General features: G+C 36.6%; 12 protein-coding genes and 1 non-coding gene across 13 annotated transcripts; 7 read left to right on the forward strand and 6 right to left on the reverse strand.

The window, feature by feature from the left end:
• Positions 1 to 240: 240 nt before the first annotated feature.
• Positions 241 to 2,079, reverse strand: MSN4 (stress-responsive transcriptional activator MSN4; the record flags this gene model as incomplete). Its single annotated transcript, XM_041552347.1, has 1 exon — positions 241 to 2,079. The coding sequence occupies one exon, from the start codon at positions 2,077 to 2,079 to the stop codon at positions 241 to 243; it is 1,839 nt and encodes a 612-aa protein (XP_041408281.1).
• A 369-nt stretch (positions 2,080 to 2,448) lies between these two features.
• On the reverse strand, positions 2,449 to 2,964 carry KABA2_09S04664 (uncharacterized protein; the record flags this gene model as incomplete). Its single annotated transcript, XM_041552348.1, has 1 exon — positions 2,449 to 2,964. One exon carries the CDS (start codon positions 2,962 to 2,964, stop codon positions 2,449 to 2,451), a length of 516 nt encoding a protein of 171 aa, XP_041408282.1.
• Positions 2,965 to 3,121: 157 nt separating this feature from the next.
• KABA2_09S04686 (uncharacterized protein) lies at positions 3,122 to 3,466 on the forward strand (the record flags this gene model as incomplete). Its single annotated transcript, XM_041552349.1, has 1 exon — positions 3,122 to 3,466. The coding sequence occupies one exon, from the start codon at positions 3,122 to 3,124 to the stop codon at positions 3,464 to 3,466; it is 345 nt and encodes a 114-aa protein (XP_041408283.1).
• A 110-nt stretch (positions 3,467 to 3,576) lies between these two features.
• Positions 3,577 to 6,825, reverse strand: MNR2 (putative Mg(2+) transporter MNR2; the record flags this gene model as incomplete). Its single annotated transcript, XM_041552350.1, has 1 exon — positions 3,577 to 6,825. The coding sequence occupies one exon, from the start codon at positions 6,823 to 6,825 to the stop codon at positions 3,577 to 3,579; it is 3,249 nt and encodes a 1,082-aa protein (XP_041408284.1).
• Positions 6,826 to 7,523: 698 nt separating this feature from the next.
• YET1 (Yet1p) lies at positions 7,524 to 8,126 on the forward strand (the record flags this gene model as incomplete). The annotated part of the gene is made up of 1 exon (XM_041552351.1): positions 7,524 to 8,126. One exon carries the CDS (start codon positions 7,524 to 7,526, stop codon positions 8,124 to 8,126), a length of 603 nt encoding a protein of 200 aa, XP_041408285.1.
• Positions 8,127 to 8,940: 814 nt separating this feature from the next.
• Positions 8,941 to 9,399, reverse strand: YNK1 (nucleoside diphosphate kinase; the record flags this gene model as incomplete). Its single annotated transcript, XM_041552352.1, has 1 exon — positions 8,941 to 9,399. One exon carries the CDS (start codon positions 9,397 to 9,399, stop codon positions 8,941 to 8,943), a length of 459 nt encoding a protein of 152 aa, XP_041408286.1.
• Positions 9,400 to 10,554: 1,155 nt separating this feature from the next.
• Positions 10,555 to 10,626, forward strand: KABA2_09S04774. Its single transcript has one exon. It is a non-coding gene; the product is annotated as a tRNA-Glu (tRNA).
• Positions 10,627 to 11,035: 409 nt separating this feature from the next.
• On the forward strand, positions 11,036 to 13,321 carry EGH1 (hydrolase; the record flags this gene model as incomplete). The annotated part of the gene is made up of 1 exon (XM_041552353.1): positions 11,036 to 13,321. One exon carries the CDS (start codon positions 11,036 to 11,038, stop codon positions 13,319 to 13,321), a length of 2,286 nt encoding a protein of 761 aa, XP_041408287.1.
• Positions 13,322 to 13,358: 37 nt separating this feature from the next.
• PRI1 (DNA primase subunit PRI1) lies at positions 13,359 to 14,579 on the reverse strand (the record flags this gene model as incomplete). Its single annotated transcript, XM_041552354.1, has 1 exon — positions 13,359 to 14,579. The coding sequence occupies one exon, from the start codon at positions 14,577 to 14,579 to the stop codon at positions 13,359 to 13,361; it is 1,221 nt and encodes a 406-aa protein (XP_041408288.1).
• A 934-nt stretch (positions 14,580 to 15,513) lies between these two features.
• On the forward strand, positions 15,514 to 16,098 carry PRE1 (proteasome core particle subunit beta 4; the record flags this gene model as incomplete). The annotated part of the gene is made up of 1 exon (XM_041552355.1): positions 15,514 to 16,098. One exon carries the CDS (start codon positions 15,514 to 15,516, stop codon positions 16,096 to 16,098), a length of 585 nt encoding a protein of 194 aa, XP_041408289.1.
• Positions 16,099 to 16,261: 163 nt separating this feature from the next.
• On the forward strand, positions 16,262 to 16,537 carry MSL1 (U2 snRNP complex subunit MSL1; the record flags this gene model as incomplete). Its single annotated transcript, XM_041552356.1, has 1 exon — positions 16,262 to 16,537. The coding sequence occupies one exon, from the start codon at positions 16,262 to 16,264 to the stop codon at positions 16,535 to 16,537; it is 276 nt and encodes a 91-aa protein (XP_041408290.1).
• Positions 16,538 to 16,732: 195 nt separating this feature from the next.
• Positions 16,733 to 19,087, forward strand: YPP1 (Ypp1p; the record flags this gene model as incomplete). Its single annotated transcript, XM_041552357.1, has 1 exon — positions 16,733 to 19,087. The coding sequence occupies one exon, from the start codon at positions 16,733 to 16,735 to the stop codon at positions 19,085 to 19,087; it is 2,355 nt and encodes a 784-aa protein (XP_041408291.1).
• A 70-nt stretch (positions 19,088 to 19,157) lies between these two features.
• KABA2_09S04906 (SNG1 family protein) lies at positions 19,158 to 20,801 on the reverse strand (the record flags this gene model as incomplete). The annotated part of the gene is made up of 1 exon (XM_041552358.1): positions 19,158 to 20,801. The coding sequence occupies one exon, from the start codon at positions 20,799 to 20,801 to the stop codon at positions 19,158 to 19,160; it is 1,644 nt and encodes a 547-aa protein (XP_041408292.1).
• Positions 20,802 to 21,100: the final 299 nt, after the last annotated feature.

Here is a 21,100-nt window from a genome sequence, read left to right on the forward strand (position 1 = left end):
CTCATTCGGATTGTTATTGAAATGTCATCTTCACGTTAAATTAAAAGTTATTTGTGTGTGTCTATATAAAGTATATAAATATAAAGTTGGAATGAATGTATGTAAAATTGAGTGAGAGAGAAAGAGGGAAATATTTTTTTATTCTTTTTGGTTATTCTTTTTACAGTTGAAAATATATTTTTAAGAAAAAAAATGTGTTTTTACTTTTTACTCTTTTATATTTTTAAAAATTTATGACAGTTAGAAATCGCCATGTTTCTTGTGAGTCTTTAGATGTTGTGATAGATTATCACTTCTACTAAACTTCTTTTCACACAGCATACATGGGAATGGTCTATCTGTAGAGTGCACGGACCGGACGTGTCTCTTTAAATGTTCACTTCTTCTAAAGGCTTTTTCACAATCTTTGCATTGGAAAGGCTTAATTGATGGATCTTCTAGTAACGCCGCGTTTAAATTTGCAATTGAATTGCGTTTCGAAGTAGATGCAGAAGTCGAGGTTCTTGGAGAAGTTGTGTGTGATGAAGAAGTTAATTTGCCATTACCAGTGTTACCAGTACTATTATTATTAAGGGGAGTTATAGTGTTGGACCCACTTGTTGCGTTTGTAATTCCGATTGTAGATTTTCTTCTTCTTCTATTTTCTGATCTTGAATTTGCAGGTATTGACGATGACGAGATTGATTTTCTTTTCACAATCTTTGTTGGATGATGGTACGCCTGAGTGTCGATAGTTGGGAAAGTTTCCGGTTTCTTTTGCAAGCCTGTGATTGCCAATTTTGCAGACAATGAAGCCGATTCAGATAACATCATTGAAGGCTTAATGAATTTCTTCCTTGGAGAGGATAGCAATTCATCAGGTTGCAAAGGGATCATATTTCCGCTATTATTGTTATTCGTTGTAGAGATGTCTTCACTTGACATGGAGAGATTATACAGGTCCAAATTATTTGGTTCCGTCTGGTTGTATAAGGAATAGAACAAATCGTTGCTTCTTGTGTCGGGCGACATGGACAAACTATTCGAATTCTCAATTTTCGTGTGGTTGTTGTTGTTGTTGTTGTTGTTGTTAGTAGTTGGCTTCATAATTGGTTGGAATGAGAAGTTTTGTAGTATATTCGTGGCAATTGAATGGCGATTATTTTGTCTTGGAGAACTTAAGATATTCGAATCGATCGATTCATCAAATGGATTTTCCTGAATGTTCGTGATGTTATGGTTCAATTTCGTCGAGTTTCTTCTTTGATTGGCCGTCCCGGTGAAGTTCATATTATAATCATTAAGAGCCTGACTAATCCCTTCATCGATAAACTTTGTACTACTGCCAGTGTTATTATTTGTCATATCCCAAAAATCCAGCGAATCCGAGATCGAGAGTCTTGAATTTGAGCCTGCAAACATTGAATTCCCATTTGTGCCCGTGGTGACCAACTCACTTGCTCTTCTTCCGCCGTACGTGATGTTATTATTGAACGAGACCGGGTCTTCCACGTACGAGTTTTTCCTCTGGAACGGTTTGCCCGAGGCCATCAGGCTGTTTGTATGCAAGTCTGCTGGCTGAACAAACGAGTCGGGCTCGTTGGTGCCAGTGTAGTTGTTGATGTTGTTGGTACTGGTATTTTCTTTCGCCTTTGGAGACACCATGTGCAGGTCCACCATATTGCTGCTACCTTCCGCTTCTTCGTCTAGCAACGCCATCAAATCGTTCATCATCGAGGGAGTCGAGATGGACTCCATAATATTTCCGCCAATATTCAAATTTTGCAAATCCAAATAGCTATTATTAGCAGTATTCAATTTTGTAGTCGATGACGAGTACGATTCAGCTCTATTTGAAGAGGGTCTGTTAGCAGTTGCAGTTGTAGTTGCATTAGCAGCAGAAGCAATTGCATTAGAATCCTTATTTAGAGTGTAGTTATCGTTAATATTTTGCGAGTCGACAATTGCATCGCCGTGTTTCGTCGTGTCGGCCTGATTCACAGGGGTCACACTCGATTCCATTCTGTTCAAGAACGTGTCATCCGCAGCATCCAGTGCTATATCTTTGGCGGCCGAATTGTTGTCGTTAGCTGTGAACATGGATTCATTACTTAATAACGTATCAAACAGAGTAGATTCCATAACTGTACGAGTTGAACTGAAAAATATAAACAAGCACTAATCAGTAAATTTTTCACTTTCACTTTTGCTTAACCTAGTTCTTGTTCTTGCCCTTCCCTTTTCCAAACCTGCCATGGAAGAAGTTCCTTTATACCCCACCGTCACCAATTCCCAATTTCCCAGCTTCCTTTTATATATCCAGTCCAGTCCGGTCCAGTCCAATCTGCGTTTCCCGAACGACAACCGTCCAGAAGATCTGTCTGTTCTGTCTGTTCTGTCTGTTCTGCCCTTTAAAGGGCGCGGGCACGTCACACACTCCACCCAGGCTCTGTGGGCATTTTGAATAAATTATGCATTCTTCCCACAGTGCGCAACGTGCAACGAGCGCAAATTTCCAGGAAAGTCCGTGCAAATTTGCGGTTTGCGAGCGAAATTCACTCGGGGTGCGCGCAGTTGTGCGTGCGCTTCACTGGGCGCCCGGCTAGGGTTACCCGTCGGTTGGTGGTTGGCGGTGGGCGGTGATTTAAGCCGGTTGTTAGGGTGAGCATTCTCTCTGTGCGGTTGTTTGTTGTGCGGGGAGGTGGGGGCTGGAGCGGGCGGAGGGTGCGCGGGCGCCGTCGTCACTGTGCACGGCGCGGAGTGGGGTTTTTGGCCGTTTGTTTTTGGTTTTTGGTAGCTGGGCATGGCGTGGGGGTGGGTGGGCCCCCTTATTTTAGCATGTGTCGTGGGGGTTGGGTTGCCGCAGTAGCCTATTTCCATTTGGGGAAAATTGGTTCCTGGAACTGCTGCTGCGTTGGTAAATATAGTTTTGGGTTTGGTCGTGGTGGGTGTGTGGGTGGGTGCTGTCGTGCCCGGTGACGACATGGGTGTGGGTGTGTGGGTGTCGTGATGTCAATTATAAAATTTCAACGTTTCCATATATCGATTGCTATAGCAATTGGCTTATCTAGACAGAAATCTAGATAAACATACAACATCAGCAAGAACTACAGGGCTCGAGCTTGGGCTTTTGTGACAAATTATGCAGGGTGGAATTAGAAGAAAGAAGGACTTGCTGCCACGGTACAAAAAATCAGGGAACTATGATAACAGGCAGTCGTCGAGTGTGTTTGGCAAATATTCAAGATCGCTGAAAGTGATCGCGGCGTATTCTGCTTTGCTAGTGCTGGCCTATCTGATCCTCAATGGAGCTTTCTCAGACATGAACACTCCACCGACGTTTGAGTTGGAGTCCCTGAATCCGGAGACGGAGACGGTCGCCAAGGTCAACGTGCCAAAGGACAAACAGTTTCATAACGAAGTAGCTAGACAGCAGGAAGTACAAAATTTAAATAAAGACACGGTAAAGGATACAAAGTTGATATAGCAATAACCACCGCTCCCGCGTTCGTTCGTTCGTTCTCTTACATAAGTCTATATATATATAAGACAAAATTTTTATAGATTTAACTAATGCATTTTCTCCCTCTCTGCTGCCTAAAAACCAAACTTGCGCTTTGTGTAGATGTACGCAATGTACGCTAAGATAACCATTGTTCCGACAATACTAGTGAACCATCTCAACGATTCCTCGGCTTGGCCCGGCACCAACACATTCATCCCCCACAAACCAGTGATGACATTCATCGGCAACACAATCGTACCCAATATAGTGATTTTGCCAAGTACATCATTCATATCATTGTTCACTTTGGTCATATCAATATTGATCTGTGCCAAATAATTCGAGTGTGACCGACTTAGTAACTTCTCGTAATGATTCAACGACGAGACCATCGTAATGATATGATCTTGGATATCATCCAAATACATCCCAATCTCGGCTTGCGCCGTGGTGTCCCATTGGCCATTGTATCTCTTGGCAAAACCTTTGATCACATCAGCTTTCGCACCAAGTAATCGAAGAATACTCATCACACGCTTACGACAGTCACCAATACGTCTCAACATATCTCCTTTCTTCTTCCATCCAATTAGGTTCGCATTGAAAGTAGACGCTCCCGATGAACCAGACGAACTAGAACTCGTACTCGAACTGAATGTCACCGAGGACCTCGTCCGACCGCTCGATAAACTATTTGTATAACTGGATCGTCTACCATTGCCATTAAACACACCATTTCGACCACTGCGCGGAATACTACGTGGAATACCCATCCCACCTACAGTGCTATTATTACGATTGATACGACGTCTGTTGGAAGATTTACGATAAAATCCAACATTTTCACTGGAATTGTCACCATCGGAACTGGAATTATTATTATCATCATCATCCGAACTCGAACTTAAATCACTATCACTGTCACTATCATTATTATTCATCTTTAATATCGCATCTTCAATATCATAAACTTCATCCTCAATTAATTCAATCATAGGCCCAAAGGCATCTGTGATATCATCAATCAAAGCATACGCAATCCAATCGGCTGTCACATCCAAATAATCTCTCAAGAGACGAGCTCTACGTCTCACATTGATTGGATGTGGAGTTGGTGCGAAATGGAACGTTAACACACCTGTACGAAACACAATAATATATACATTCAAAGGCTCTAATTCCCCCGCCCTTGGTTTATGTCGATCACCGGATTTTCTTTTAAATCTTTCTCTTTCTTGTCTTTTCTTTATAATCGATTTACGCCTATTATGACTAGATGCACTCTTAACACTTACAGGATTATTATGAGTATTATTAGTATTTAATGACGATGGCCCATTATAACTACTACTGTAAGACATCGTGGAAGCACGTCTCTTTAATAATTTAGTCACTTCATCTTGATTCTTCTTATCTCCTGACCAAAACTTCTTTAATAAATTTAGTAACCCACGATTCCCATTATCAGATCCCATTGTTGGGTTCCCATTAGAATCAATTCCATTAGTTTTCTCCTTTTGTCTTCTTGTATGCTTTTCAGCAACAATATCAAAACTTCTAAAACAGATCAAATAATAATCATTAAATAATTCAACTTTTTCTCTAACTTCCCCTAAAAAGATATCCTCAGTGGTTAACGGATGAATACCAAATGTCTTACTAATTACTTTCATTTCTTCTTCAGTGGGACTACTTACATCCAACCAAAAAGGAGCAACATCATCTTCAATCATAGTCGATACACCTGAGATATTTTTGTACAACGATGTACCATTATTCAAAGATTGTAAGATACTCCCATTATTGTTATTATTACCATTGTTAATATGACCTAATGCTGTTGGAACTCCTGTAACGGTTCCAGCTGCACTTGTATCCAAAGGTGACACCGATTGAAATTTAATAGATGATGGAACACGTTTAGGTCCATTGGAATTCATTGGTAATGGTTGTTGTAAAGATTCCTTCTGTGGTGCAATGGAGTTTGCAGTGGTGTTACCATTATTATTATTCTTGGTATTACCATACACAGAACTCACAAACAAATCTTCAAATGTTTGACCAGGTTGTAATAAACCTGAAATAGTTGGTGAATGCACCGTGGAGTCTAAATCGATTCTAAAATACGTGAATTTAAAATGTTCTGGATTGTTTGAAATGATATGTGGCGGGTATTGAATGTTTCTACCAACAAGAAAATTATCTCTCATTTGTTTATCTTCTAATTTTGCCCTAGCATCACCATTCATTATAATATCTTTATTTTGAGCATTATTTGCTGAACCTTGGCGTTGCATTAAATGCCATGGTGCAATTTTTTTAGGTCTTAATCTACCTGAACGTAATAACGCAGCTTCATTGACTTGTTTGTTACCTAATTCAGGGACATCAATATTAGTGACAATAGGTTTTGAGAACAAGATTCGTTCTCTATTATTAGACACGATGGGACTCACTAGATCCTGATCCTCATTAAAACCGCTAGTTTCTCTCATATCTTGTAAAGAACTGTTGAATACATCATCATCCTCAGTATCGTACCGATAATGGAATGCCTCTGCATCTTCTATCGCTTGTCTTCTCAATCTTGCTGTCTCTTCCTTTGAATATTCTTCCAACACTGATATATCAGGCCACATTTTCTTTGATTTATCAGATTCATCATCTAACACCAGACATACATCATCCAGTGACGAATTCGATGAGGATCCTCTCGATGAAGGTCTAGAATTATATTCGTCCTCTTCATCCAACCCGACATCCTCATCACTTTCACTACTACTAAGATTCGACAGCTGAGACTTCTTATCCCTTGATCTATTCTTTCGTACATCCTGTAACAGGGCGTCCACATCTATCACCACGTCATCGCCGACAGCATGAGTCTTACTATGTCTTAAAGTGTCTATTTTCGAGGTAGTATCTCTTCTTGGAATACTTGTCGTTTTGCTATCTTTACTATATTTCGCACTGGATACGCTATAAGCTCTAGTTTTCTTTTTAATTAACGGTGTTGTCACATTATATCCGCTTCTAGGTTTCGTATTGCTACTATCAGTTGTCTTCATGACTGGCCTGTGATCTATGAAAGTGTTCGAGTTAGCTATTCTACCTGCCCTTTCCAAATCATAATCTGTGTCCGATTCATGTAAAATCCCCCAAGAATCTACATTTTCAAAATCCGTAATATGGTTATTAATCAATTTCGTAGACCCACTACGTCTAGAGCCAGATGTTCGTGTAGAGACTGTTGAGGCACGTCTATTATTAGCATTGTTACTGCTTCCCTTATCTGAGAGCAATGGAACCTCTTCTTGTCCATTCTTATAATCGTTATTCATCCCTGTAAAATCGATTTTTTTATTATTATTATTCCCCTAGAGTGATGAATGAGTCAAAAACAAACAAACAACAACAACTAATTAAGCGTACTGAGGAAGAGAATAGAATATATAATTGCTTTAATATTACCTCATGTATTTTTGTTTTGTTTCACTTCTTAGCAGAAAACAAATTAACAATATTCACAAATTTAACTCTAACTTAACAAGTTTATCATCGAGTAGTAATATATATATATCTATACACACGCATACATACATATATAACTGTCAAATATAACAACGGTAATGTACTGAAAAAACACAAGAACTATATGCCGATAACAAACGAATTACTTTACCAGGCCATCGATGGATCATAATTAATGTAACCCAGTTCCCAATCAGTCAACTAATCATTCTATCGATATCGAAAGTGTCCTGATATTCAATTTTTCTGCTGCTGCATACAGAAAACCCACACCATTTTATCCCGTTGGGCTGCCGCTTCCCGCGGTTTTTGAAAGGGGATGGTGTGTTACCCTCACGCTGCGTCACAATTTTATAGGGAAACTTCGCCACTTTCCCTTAACTGCAACAGGTATCAACATATATATATATATGAATAAAGGGTTGGGAAGTTGAGGGAATATCGTGGTGGACCTGGACGTGTAGTGCCAAGTAGATTCAACTCAACGGATCCAGATCAGATAATCAAGATGAGTTTATATTTTACATTGTTATTTGCGCTACTGACAGTAGAAATGGCTGTATTGTTTGTGTTAGTATTGCCACTACCTAACAAGATCAGAAAATTGCTATACAACACCTATCAAAGACTGTACCATAATCAACAAGTGAAGACTGTCACTATCATACTATCCATAATTGTTGGTCTGTTATTCATAGACTCGTGGAAGAGAGCACAGGTCAATGTAACGTTGTATCGTCATCAAAATTATAATCAAGATGATAGATTGAATATTGCTAATCAGTATGATTCTCATGCGGTGACCCCGACTCAAGCGTTGGCATCCAGGGCTTATAATCAAAGAAACGTCTATATCTCTGGGTTTATACTGTATTTCATGGTCGGAATCCCTACTGTGATGAGTATCGTAAGAAGATTAGTTAAATATCAAGATTTAATTAGTAATAAGAAGACACAAGAAAAAGATGATAGCGAGATCATAAGATTAAAGAAAGAATTAGATGCTAAGACGGTTGATGTAGAGACTTTACAAAAACAAGTGACAAATGCAGAAAAATATTTCGATGAGCAAAATAAACCAAAGACTGAAACTGTTACCAAGACAGAATGAATAACGAGAACAACTGAAAGAATATTATATTATATATATATATATATTTATACATTATATGAATAATACATATGTTTAAATGTTTCTATCTCTGCTATAAATACCTCTGATACCTTTAGTTTTATCCGAGGCTCTATAGGCATTAAATCCAACAACTGCACCTGCAACAGCTAGCACAAGTGCCACAACTGGACCCTTTCTACCTTCCACCACAGCTTCTTCGAAAGCATTTGGCTTTTTAGAAGCGGCACTGTAGGCTCTTACACCTAACTGTTTACGAACAATAGCTTGCATAATCATGTTTTGTTTTTAATTGTATGTATATATTTGTGAGTATATATATTTTGTTTCAGTTTTTTGAGAGGATTACATCGACATGAGCAAATATCACTTATTTAAATTACCACTACTTATATACACATCAGTAAAAACTGGAGACAGTGTATGACTATCACCTCTCCCTGTTCTTATTACTATCGAAAAGCAGATGGAATTATCGATTTCACGTTTATGTAATGCTATACACTCACGATTTTTAAGGGATGAAAGATTCCCTCGGCCCTTAACTTGTTTTATGTTTCCTCCGGGTACAGAAACAAAAGAACAACTTTAAAAATGAAAAATTATTATATAATCAGAGATTATATAATAATGAAGTACGTAGTCAAACCATAAATAATAACAATAACTTTAATACAAATGTGTATCATGTATACGTTTCCTTGAATTTCTTTTATTCTTTCCCCATACTACAGTTTGTATTGAGGCAGCATTGTAATAATACGTATATATTTCTATACTTTTATAAATCTATCTATTCGTATAACCATTTAGCTTGATTGGAGGTCCAGTTGACTAATTCTTCATCTCTAAACCATAAACCGATTTCTCTTTGAGCACTCTCAACAGAGTCACTACCATGACACACGTTTCTACCTAGATCGATACCAAAATCACCTCTAATGGTGCCTGGAGCAGAAGCACATGGATTAGTAGCACCTAACATACTTCTACCTTGTTTGACAACGTCCTTACCTTCCCAGCACATGGCGACGATTGGACCAGAACTCATGAAGGACTCCATCTTTGGGTAGAATGCCTTCCCAACATGCTCTTCGTAATGCTTAGCTAGTAATTCCTTGGAGGCTTGAACAATCTTGATACCGACTAATTTGTAACCTCTAGTTTCAAAACGTTCGATGACTTTTGATACGAGACCTCTTTGGACAGCGTCTGGTTTAACAGCAATGAAAGTTCTTTCTTCGACGGACATATTGTAAATAAATGGGAGTTGTGTGGGTGTATGTTGATAGTAATCTGTTCAGTTTATTAATTTCTTTAAAAAAAAAAATAATGGGAAACAAGCAAGCCAAAAAAGAGAAGAAGAAAAGTATCTCGATTGGTACTGTATATATATATCATCATCATGACAATTTATTAAAAAGATAGATACTTCGAAGAACCCTTGAGAACGAGGAGAACGACAACCCCAGTTGCTACAGGAACGGATACTCTGTTCGCCGTCTCTCGACCTCCTCATTGGACGGATTCCCTATTCGCGTTCATTTTTCCCTCTAAGTGCTTCTTCTCCTTGTGAGGGTGGCCATCATGTGCGGTGCGGTGCGGTATAGGCTGTGTGTGCATTTATTTTTGCCGTTTGACGCGTTTTTCTGTCGTCTCTAATTCTCTCTGGAACACACCACTTTGCTTTTCTGTCCATAAATGGGAGGAAAGGATGTCGTAATCTAGTTCGTGAAGGGTTCGACTTTCTTTAGGATTGATTGGTCCCATTGAATGCAATGTGCTTTGTTCGGTGGAACTAAACTGTATCACGCACGGTAGAGTTAGGTCTGGATTCGTTCATTACACTTTGTGTTAGATAGAGAGGTGCAGGTGTAACTTGAGTTCTAACGTTAAGAAAGCTAAACATACTTGTTATTACTGTAATTGTAATTGTAGGTGGGTTTTTATAATTACATGTCGATTGTATAACTAATATAATTCTCTGTCTTTATATATTATTGGTTTTCTTGAGACTCTGTTTCTCTTATTACCAAAGGCAATTACTGTTGAGATGTAGCGGCAGCACTAAAAAGGCTAGCATTAGCTTAGTCTATCTGAAGGAGAAGGTAGCCAATATAAGTAGAATTTAGAGTGTGCTGCACTGTCGTATATATAATAACACATGATATATACTGCATAATGTAGTATTCGTTTCCCCTACATTGGGTTTATTGGAGCTACATAGTCCAACGTTACTATGCACAAAAGATGAGCAGTTTAACAACAGCAACTCTGTTTAACACTAAATACCCAAGTAAAGGTTGACACATCTGTAAAATAACCGTAAAGTCAATCTCCTCATACAAATCATAAATTATAAAGGAGATTACTATCGCAGTAATGATAAATTTCTTATAAGTTACTATCCGATATAGTGTAACGGCTATCACATCACGCTTTCACCGTGGAGACCGGGGTTCGACTCCCCGTATCGGAGTGATTATTTTTCCTTTTTTATTTAATAATCTGTGATCACCTGACCTGGTTCGTATTTTTCTTTAAAATTTTGTTAAATCTAATGATATTATCGTTCAGAAATATCCGTACAAATATATTAATATTGGAAATAGCCTCACATATCTGTTATGTCAAATCTTGTTTTAAACGATTGCAACTAATAATAAATGATGTAAACTATCTTATTAATATAATAATCGAACAATTTCTGTTCAAACAGTTTGATCTTTGACTCAAACCTTGGTTGGGAAACTGGTAATACACCTTTGTTTTTTAACCCTTCGTTATCTTTTAAAAAGATTTTTTAGTTATTGAGTTATTTATCCTTTTTTTCATAAGGGGAATAGCCATTCCAGGGAAATCAAATAAATATTATTACAGAAGGAGAGATGCCTGAAAAATTGTTCATTTCAAAGAAAGGTGAATTCTGTGATAAAGATGGTAATGTTGTTGTTCTGAGAGGTGTGAATTTAGACCCTAATGCGAAATTACCTGCTAAACCTGACCTAACTTCACATGTATCACTAAAGAATGATAATTTTTGGGATTTAGCAGATGATGTTAGCTTCGTCAACCATCCTTTTCCTCTGGACCAAGTGGAATCACATATCAATAGGTTGAAATCCTTAGGTTTTAACCATATCAGATTCCCGTTTACTTGGGAATCAATTGAACATAAAGGTCCCGAAATATACGATTATGAATTTATGGATTACATTATAGAAGTATTGAAAATTATTGATCATGTTGGTGGAGTTTATGTTTATCTTGATCCACATCAGGATGTATGGTCTAGATTTACAGGTGGGTCTGGTGCACCATATTGGACTTTATTATGTGCCGGTTTTCAACCGAAAAGATTTAGAAGGAATGAAGCAGCTATTGTTCATAACACTTTAATAAATACAAAGACAGGTAAGGATAACATCAATGATTTCCCGAAGATGGTATGGGCTACCAATTATTACAAGCTGGCTTGTCAAACTATGTTTACGTTATTCTTTGGTGGGAAACATTTTGCTCCTAAATGTATGATTAACGGTATGAATATTCAAGATTATTTACAAGAGACGTTCTTGAAGGCGATATTGGAGTTTTATAAAAGAATCCAAGAACGAGCACCGGAGTTGTTTGAATCCAATTGTATTATTGGGTTAGAAAGTATGAATGAACCAAGTCATGGTTATATAGGTACCACCAATTTGAATGAGATTGAAAAGGAGAGAAACTTAAGACTTGGGTCTACCCCAACAGGGTTTCAGTCTTTCATGTTAGGGGAAGGTATTAATACAACGATCGATAGATATGAAATTACCGTGTTTGGACCTTCGAAATCTGGAACGAAAAATGTCCTTTGTGAAGGTGAAAGCGCATGGTTGACAAAGGATGAAAGAGATGCGGCTGATTCCAAATATGGTTGGTCTAGGAATGAAGAATGGACACCTGGGATCTGTATATGGAGACTCCATAAAGTATGGAAGATTGACCAATCTGGACCAAAATTGTTACAGCCTGATTATTTTTCTAAACTACATAACCCAGGCACTATTGCTCCAGATTTAGTTGTCAACGAACGATATTTCATGAATAATCTTTTTACCCATTATTTTAACAATTTCCATCGTGCATTTAGACATATAGATAAAGAATCATTTGTATTGATTCAACCACCAGTATTTAGATCGCCTCCTCACTTGAGACATCTCGATATTATCATTGGGAAGACAATATGTGCTTGCCATTTTTATGATGGACTATCTCTTATGTATAAGACCTGGAGTCGGTTTTTTAATGTGGACACATTTGGGATCGTTCGTGGTAATTATTCAAATCCAATGTTTAGTATAGTGTTAGGAGAATCTAGAATTCGTGATTCATTCCAATCACAATTAAAATTAATGAAACAAGAAGTACATGAAATCCTAGGGAAGGATGTACCAACGTTTTTTACCGAAATAGGGATGCCATATGATATGGATAATAAAAAAGCATACTTGTCAGGTGACTATACATCTCAAACAAAAGCCATGAATGCCATTGCACATGCATTAGAAGGGAATAATCTTTCATTTAGTCTTTGGTGCTATTCTTCGGGAAATAGCCATCGTTGGGGGGATAATTGGAATAATGAAGATTTCTCCATATATTCAAATGATGATCGCAAAGATATATCACATGAAACTACATCGCGATCGGGAACCCCTTCATTAAGTGTGAAATCCCTAATTAGTAGCAGTAGTGGTAATACTAATGGATCAAAATTTATCACCAAGACAACTGCATTTGATGATATCAAATGGCCACCTACTCCTCCCCTGAATGACCTTGATTTTAATGGATTCCGTGGGACAGATGCATTGGTAAGACCATTCCCATTAAAAATACATGGACGATTTATTTTTGCAAAGTTTGATCTTGAGATGAAAAGTTATGCATTAAAGATACACGCTAAAGCAAGTTCCAATGCTTCTAACACAACTAAGAACGCAACGTACATATTTCTACCGAAATATCATTTTGATATAGATCGTGTAGATATTGGGACATCATCTGGGACGTTTCTATATAATGAAGAATATCAACTCTTAAAATGGCATCATGATGCAGGTCACCAATCAATTGCAATCACTTCCAAAAATAAATTTAATAAAGACGATGGCTGTATAATTATATAAGTGTTAATATACATACACATATCTATAAATTTTATAATTATTTGAGTAATTCTTCGTATTCTCTTTTTGTTCCTGAATCTAAATTATTTTCAATGACTTGATTCACATATTTTTCAAAATAATCAAGGAATTTTTGTAAAGATGTGAATTTAACATTATCATTATGTTCAGTCATCTCTTCTTGTAATCCTATCAGTTTAGGAGCCTGACTAGGTTCAAATCCATCAATAATGGGAACACAAACATTACCTGTGGCTGGATGAATACAGAAAGGTGCCTTCAATAAATGGATTGTTTGTTTTGTGACTTCAACATCAAGTTTTGGGTATAAGGTTTGTAGGATAATGTCTTCTTTACATTCTTTCAACTTGAGCAAATAATCATGTCTTTTATTTGCTTTAACTTCACTGGATGCTAATACATCAATATCACTCCATTTCTGTTTTGAAGATCTACCTGGGTTTTCGGTCCAATATTTACGACAAGCATCCATCAATAATTTATCATGCAATGCGGTTAGCAAAGTAGCAAATGCATTGGCGTCATCTGCCCATGGATCTTGTTCTTCAAGGATTATATCAGAAAAATGAGGTTTCAATAAATCCAATGATCTAACAAGTAAAGGATGATACGGCCTCATTAAAGAAAGTCTCTTTTCATTAGATCTATCTCTGACCACATTAACATAGTCTAAAATGTTCCTCCTTTGAAGATCACCCATCTGCCTAGCACGTTTATCACTAATCCAACAATGTGCACCACGTCTCCCTGAAAATACCCATACGAAGTCCTTGAATCCAAAATCTTCAGATAATGTTATATTCATGACCTCCATAGCCAATGTAATAAACTTCCAACATCTAGAACACACCATTGCTCCAGTACAACACGTTCTGTAACTATCATAATCATCCATATCAATATCAAACACCAATTCCTTCTCTAAGGCCTTCATTTCACTCTTCAAGATCGTATCACGTTCTTTAGGAGGTTTGTTATAAATGGCACCAATTTCAAATCTATCAGGGTTTGCGCGTTCAATCTGCTGTTTGAACTCCTGGATAGAAGTATATGAGTTGTATCTCTTATATGCACCTGAGCGGAATGCCATAGCAAATTCCCTATGAGTCATATCCTTTGAAGTAGTCATCGAATGATTTAACCAATGATAAATATCGGTAAAAGGGTACAATTTACGATAATAGTACTCCATATCGGAGGAACTTGGCCCCGAGGGGGTCCCATTTGTAGTAGCCATTGTTGAAACTGATATCTTATCGTTGCTTATTCACCTTTTCTCGAATGAGATTCTTGTATTGATGTATATATATATGTATTTATTTATATTGGTAAACACGAAATGTTTCAATTAAAATAAATGTCTATATGAAACTTTTCACGCGTCGCACAAATAAGCCGTCAATTTTACAAATAACTAGTAAAAGAGAGGTTGAAGATTGAAAACAGACTTGTAACTGGAAAGTTCTCCAAGGGAAGTTGTTCGAGCATATATTTGCCCGCTAATTTAAGAACTACAGTTCACTTATATTGTAACATCCCTTTCGCTACTTCAACATGACTCTACTGAACCCCCGCCATACAAGCCTATGCCAATACTCTGTTCTCCTAACAACCTAGAGATACCACATCCTCAAAACACCATGTAGCCACCTGCTGTCCTACCATTTAAGGATCTGTCGCCATCTTGTCAAGAAAGCCTTTAAGTAGTCACTATCTGCATCTTGAGAGCCCTCCGCAAACCCTGGTCGGTCCGGCCCCCCAAAGCAGGGCACCCCCAAAAAAGCAGGGCGCTTTGCGCCCAAAATTTTGAAATTTTGAAAAAACCGCCCCAGCCCTAGCCCGGGTAACCCACTTGCTTCAACTTTTCTCCCTGCCCGCCATTTAAACGCTGAAAAAAAATATCAAATTAATTATTGCAGTGACGGTGGCAAAAGACAAATACTATCACACTAATAAGCTGGTAGAGTATAAAGGGAAAAAATCCATTTAGCCATTACTACTCGAGTTCAATTCGTTTACTAGAAGTAGAACACATATATAACTGCTACCTACCATTTCAGTAATCGTTCAATTATTATATAGGATAGCGTACCATTTTTGTTGCAAGTGAATTGATTAACTTCGAGCCAAGGAACAGTACCAACACACACACAGATACAATTTATTAAAATATGGATATTATATTAGGGATTAGAGTACAGGATTGTGTAATCCTAGCTACATCAAAGGCGGTTACACGAGGAATATCTGTGTTGAAGGATTCCGACGATAAGACTCGTTCACTTTCACCTCATTGTCTAATGGGGTTCACTGGGGAAGCTGGTGATACAGTTCACTTTTCAGAATACATTCAAGCTAACGTACAACTATATACTACCCGTGAAGGTGTCGAACTATCCCCTCAGGCTACAGCTAGTTTTGTCAGACAAGAATTGGCCAAAAGTATTCGTTCACGTAAACCATACCAAGCTAATGTATTAATTGCTGGATATGATACATCTAGTAATATACCTGAACTATACCAAATCGATTATCTAGGTACTAAAGTGGCTTTACCATATGCAGCACATGGTTATGCTGGGTTTTATACATTTTCATTATTAGATCGTCATTATAGACCGGATATGACTAAAGAAGAAGGTCTAGCGTTATTACAAGATTGTGTAGCCGAATTACAGAAACGTATGCCTGTAGACTTCAAAGGTGTTCTTGTGAAGGTTGTGTCTAAGGACGGTATTGCGGTTGTTCAAGAATGAGAGAAGTAGAAGCCCCCTTTTTGTTAAACATCTTTCACATTTATAATGAAAAAATAAATATATATATATATAATAAGAAAAAATTTAAATATAAACAAACAAGTATATATACCATACCATATATGTACAATTGTCCTTATAACAGACGAACCAGACGAATAAAATGAGTGAACCAGAACCATGCAACACGTTGCATGTTGGTGGTATTCCTGACTCCATATCCAGCGACAGAGCTAGAGAATCTCTGTATTTATTGTTTTCCACATATGGCGAAGTGATAGATATCAAACTGAATTTCAGAACATTAAGACACAGAGCTTTCGTCACAATGACCACTGTTGACAGTGCAAACTTAGCTAGAATAGCTCTAGACAAACAACCATTCTTCAACAACCCTATTAGTGTGCGGTTCAGTAACTCTATCACTAACGACCTTTAACCTATTTTACCCACTGTGCATCTCTTTATTCATTCATTATTCACCTTTTCTATGTAACTGAAAAAAAAAAGTGAAAATAAAATTAAAATACGTATATAACAAAATATATAGAAAAATATACACCCAATAAAGAAAGAACATTTTAAATTTAAACACACACTAAAGAGCAATTAAGCACATATATAGGGTAACGATATGTCGATTACAGATGCTGTGAGTGATGCCCTAGAGGCACGTCTATTGGGTGCTTCTGCAATTGAAACGGGTATGCATACTTTGGATACCGTGCTGTCCCTGCAATATAGATTACATTATCACGTATTAGGCGATGGACTTTCAAACGACGTGGCTCGAGTATTGAAAAGTGAATGTCTTAGATTGAAAGTCGCATTAGATGGGTCGATTACTATTGCAGGCGATCCGGAAGCGTACAGCATCGTTGAGAAGACTTTGTTGAATTGTTTAGCTGTGATCGCTTACCATCAAGGGGACGCAAATGCAATGTCGTTACTTAAACAGGCTACTAAAATTAAGAAAGGTAAATCAAAGAGTTATGCTGAATTTTGGAAATTGTTAGATATCGAGAATCTATACTATCAAGGTTTAATAAGTGAAAATCCGCGGGAATTATATGTATCTCAATTATTAAAATATATTAAAGAAATTCCACCACTATCACAAGGTTTGTTACATAGTTATCTTACATTAATTGCGAGAAAGTTAAAGGGAAGATCATTGAATTCACTATGTGCTGAAACAAAGAGTGAATCACCTCTCGTTTGTTACATGTATTTCTTATCTACAACTCAACCTTCAAAGGACGATGATACATATTTCTTAGCAATAGCTACTAAAATTGTCAATAGCTCAAAATTCCCATTAGCAGCTCAGTCAAATAATGCCAATTTAAATCAATTACATGAATGTTTACATTTCTATTTCGAAATTGAAGGGTTAGAATTGTCACCTGAATGGCATAATCTTATCATCTCTTCTATTCAACGTACATTCCAAAGCAAAACTGTTGCGAGAGCTTCAATGAGTTTGAATGCCTTTGATAAAAGTACCGAGAACAAGGATATGATTCGTGAATGTATATTAAGTTTCAACAATTACCTTAAATATAGTGATAAAGAACTGGAATTGGCAAGCGATACTCAAGATATTTATACCGATCCGATAGCAATTATAGACGCATTGACAGTAATTTTACAAAAGACTACAGATATGAATAATATTCCAAATATCTTTGATTTCAAACATACTACTGAATTATTACAGATAAATCTGAAAAAATTATACTCAATGTATCATTTAGGTCTTGTCGAACCTGCTGTTGCGCAAAAATACTTATCAAATGGTACAAGATTGGTCTTACCTGTGTCCACCTCATACATTTTGATCAAGGCATGGAGAACTCTGTATATCATTAGATCTGCAAGTCTCGATTACTTGATAGCCAACGAATTATCATCGTATCTATGTAATGCAATCTCCTTAGCAATGACAAATAATAATGGTAACGAAAACTCATTTCTGAGAGATTTGCAATTCCAATATGCATATTGTTTGGCACAACAGAGACAAATCGAAGCATGTATCGAATACCTAGAGAATGCTATCTTGGAGGCTGATCCTACTTTTTACAAAGCTTGGCATTTATTAGCATTATGTCGATCTATTCAAGAAGACAAAGAAATTTCATATAAAATCATATGTTCTGTAATGAATGCGATGGATCAAGAATTTGCTTCCATACAATCCAAGAATATTACAAAAGAAAACAAATGGCAATATATTAATATCAAGATTACAGAAATACATTTAATTAATGAAATATTCGGTACCGAGGAGGCTTTAGAATCCTTACCAGAATTATTTACATCCTATAATAAACTGTTTGGAGACTCTCCTAGTAATGAAGAAGGACCTTTAAGCCGATCTCCCGAATATTTATTACAATCGATATGGTTGTTAGCCGCACAATTATATATGAACGATAAAACACATTTAGAAGATGCTAAAGGTGCTATTAAAGAAGCTAAAGCAGTATCAAAGGATTTTAAAAATGTCAATATCCAAATTACGAATGGTCATTTATTACTTAAAATTGGTAAATTTACTGAATCATTCCGACAATTTGAAGATGCTTTACATTTTGACGACTTTAACGTTGATGCCATTATTGGATTCGCAGAATTTGTATTCCCTAATGAAACTACAACCAGTACTTCAGAGCAACAACTTATAGATTATTGTAAATTAAAAAATATTGAAGATGGTAATGAGAGAAATAAATTTGCTAGCGATGATTATGAAATGTTCTTTGGGAACGATGTCAACAAATCTGCTGCATTTGCAAGATTAAAATTATTAATCGATTGTTCATTAATCAAATCCATTGACGCTTATTATTCTCCAGAGATATGGTGGTACTTATCCTTAATACACGAGAAATATGGAAATAAAGAAATTAGTGATACTTTATTGAGTTGTATTCAAAATAAAGAAACATGTCCGTTACGCCCATTTAAGTTCTGTAATTACTAATGTAATATGTAATTTTAAATAAACCCATCTTCTCTTATTTTCTTATGAGATTGTATATATATATATCCAATCAATCAATTCGAGAACTTTTCTTCACAGCTTGTATCTGTCTTCTTCTATTTACTTTATCGACATATTTGAGAATAATGGGACATAAAGCTGAATTAATTACAATCCATGCAACTAGAACACCATAGTTTCTACCCATATGCTTCCTTGAAGTATCCATAAATATGACTCGAAATATATCGATTGCATTGTGGATTGGCATGACATACCCATATCGATAAAAAACATTATCTAAGGCCATCGGGAAGAACGAAGGTGCCACATTCAACATTACAAAAATTGTGATCCAAAATCCCATAAATTCTGGTTTCCATAAAAATATTAGACTTATGACATTTTCATTAGTGCTACCACATGCGACCATATATAAAAGTGTTGACATCCAATATACCATAAATCCACCGCGACCAAATGCTCTCCCATAATCAAACCCAAAGAAACCAGGAATGGAACAATAAAAAAGGGAAATGAAAAAGAAGGTGATAAACGAAATTGAGATTCTGTATAATATATAATTTCTGGGGCAAAGTAACTTAGACATTTCCGTATGCAATGGTGAATAAATCAAGAATTGGAAAACTGTTAGTAATAAGCCATCAATAACACCAACTTGTGTAGGTGTGATTAAACCACGACGATAGAATGGTCTATAATCATTGTAATAAAATCCAATATTAGCCATGGCTGCCAAATTATCGAAATTAGAAGTAATGGTGTAATTACCATTCTCTGTTATATTAGTTAAAATCGCTGGTAAGTATATGTTATAATAATATGCTTTAAACTTTGCTTCAAGACCTTGAACTAATGGTAAGATAGTTGAAGGTATATTTGTAGGGTCTCTCCCACTTTCAAAGGTTACTTCAAATATATTTGTCGTATTAAATGGTGATGCCGTTGAATTAACAATCGAGTTCAAAAGTTGCATAGTTGCATTAGGCTTAACATTCAAGGAAATCCAAAAATACTCATGGTACACCCTTTCCACTATTTTTTTATTTATTACCTCAGGTTCCATCAAAATGCCATATTTTTCGGAAAAAGTTTTACTGTCATAGACACTCCATTTACCAGGGGTTGTCTGAATCGTAGCATTAAGAATATCAGCCAACGGTACTATATGGTGTGCCATCATCTCTGATGTTATTGTATCATCCTGAAGTACAGCCAAAAAATTTAACCTATGATAATATTTCTCCGTATCCACATTAGATCCTTGATATAATGTGAAAATTGTAAATATGAAAACTGCAAAAGTTAAAATTGTCACAAGGAATTTAATTCCTATCTTCTTTCTTTGGTCCCGTAATCGTCTAGAAAATGGGTTTGTTTTTATTTTAGTCAGGGGTTCTGTTGTATTTTCATCATTTAAAGACATTTCTTCAGGTAATTTAATATCATCAGCCCCAGTATTATTATCTAATGACCGTCCAAAGTCTGATATATTTGACCGCTTAATATCATCACAATTAAGATTAGGATCAACGCGAGAACTTCTCCGTGAATAATGAGACTCAATGTCTTGGTTCGAGTTCTGCCCTAACATATTACAACCATTAATAATTTCACCTAGAATTTGAGGTTCATTTTGAACCAGTAGTTCACCAGCAGGTTCCATATTTTCCATATCTACCGTGCCTGCCATTTTACATAAACAGTTATATATAACAGTATTTTTATTACCAAACCTTGACCTAGTGCGAAGATGTAAAATATATGGTCTGTATATATATGCGGACAATTTGCCTGCTGTTCCTTTATTGTATAGTCAGAAGTTCGATGTTATGCAGATCCCTTTAGTAATATATTACTAAACCAATCCTCGGGCGATGAGATGACAAAATTAATGAATTGGGAAACGTTGCGAACGGCAACAATGCGGTGGGCAGAAACAAGGGAGATAGAGAGGGCGATCTGCCCACGTACAAAGTGAGTTTGATTATT

Source organism: Maudiozyma barnettii (genome assembly GCF_903064755.1).
Source record: "Maudiozyma barnettii strain CLIB 1767 genome assembly, contig: KABA2_09, whole genome shotgun sequence".
NCBI classification, from domain to species: domain Eukaryota; kingdom Fungi; phylum Ascomycota; class Saccharomycetes; order Saccharomycetales; family Saccharomycetaceae; genus Maudiozyma; species Maudiozyma barnettii.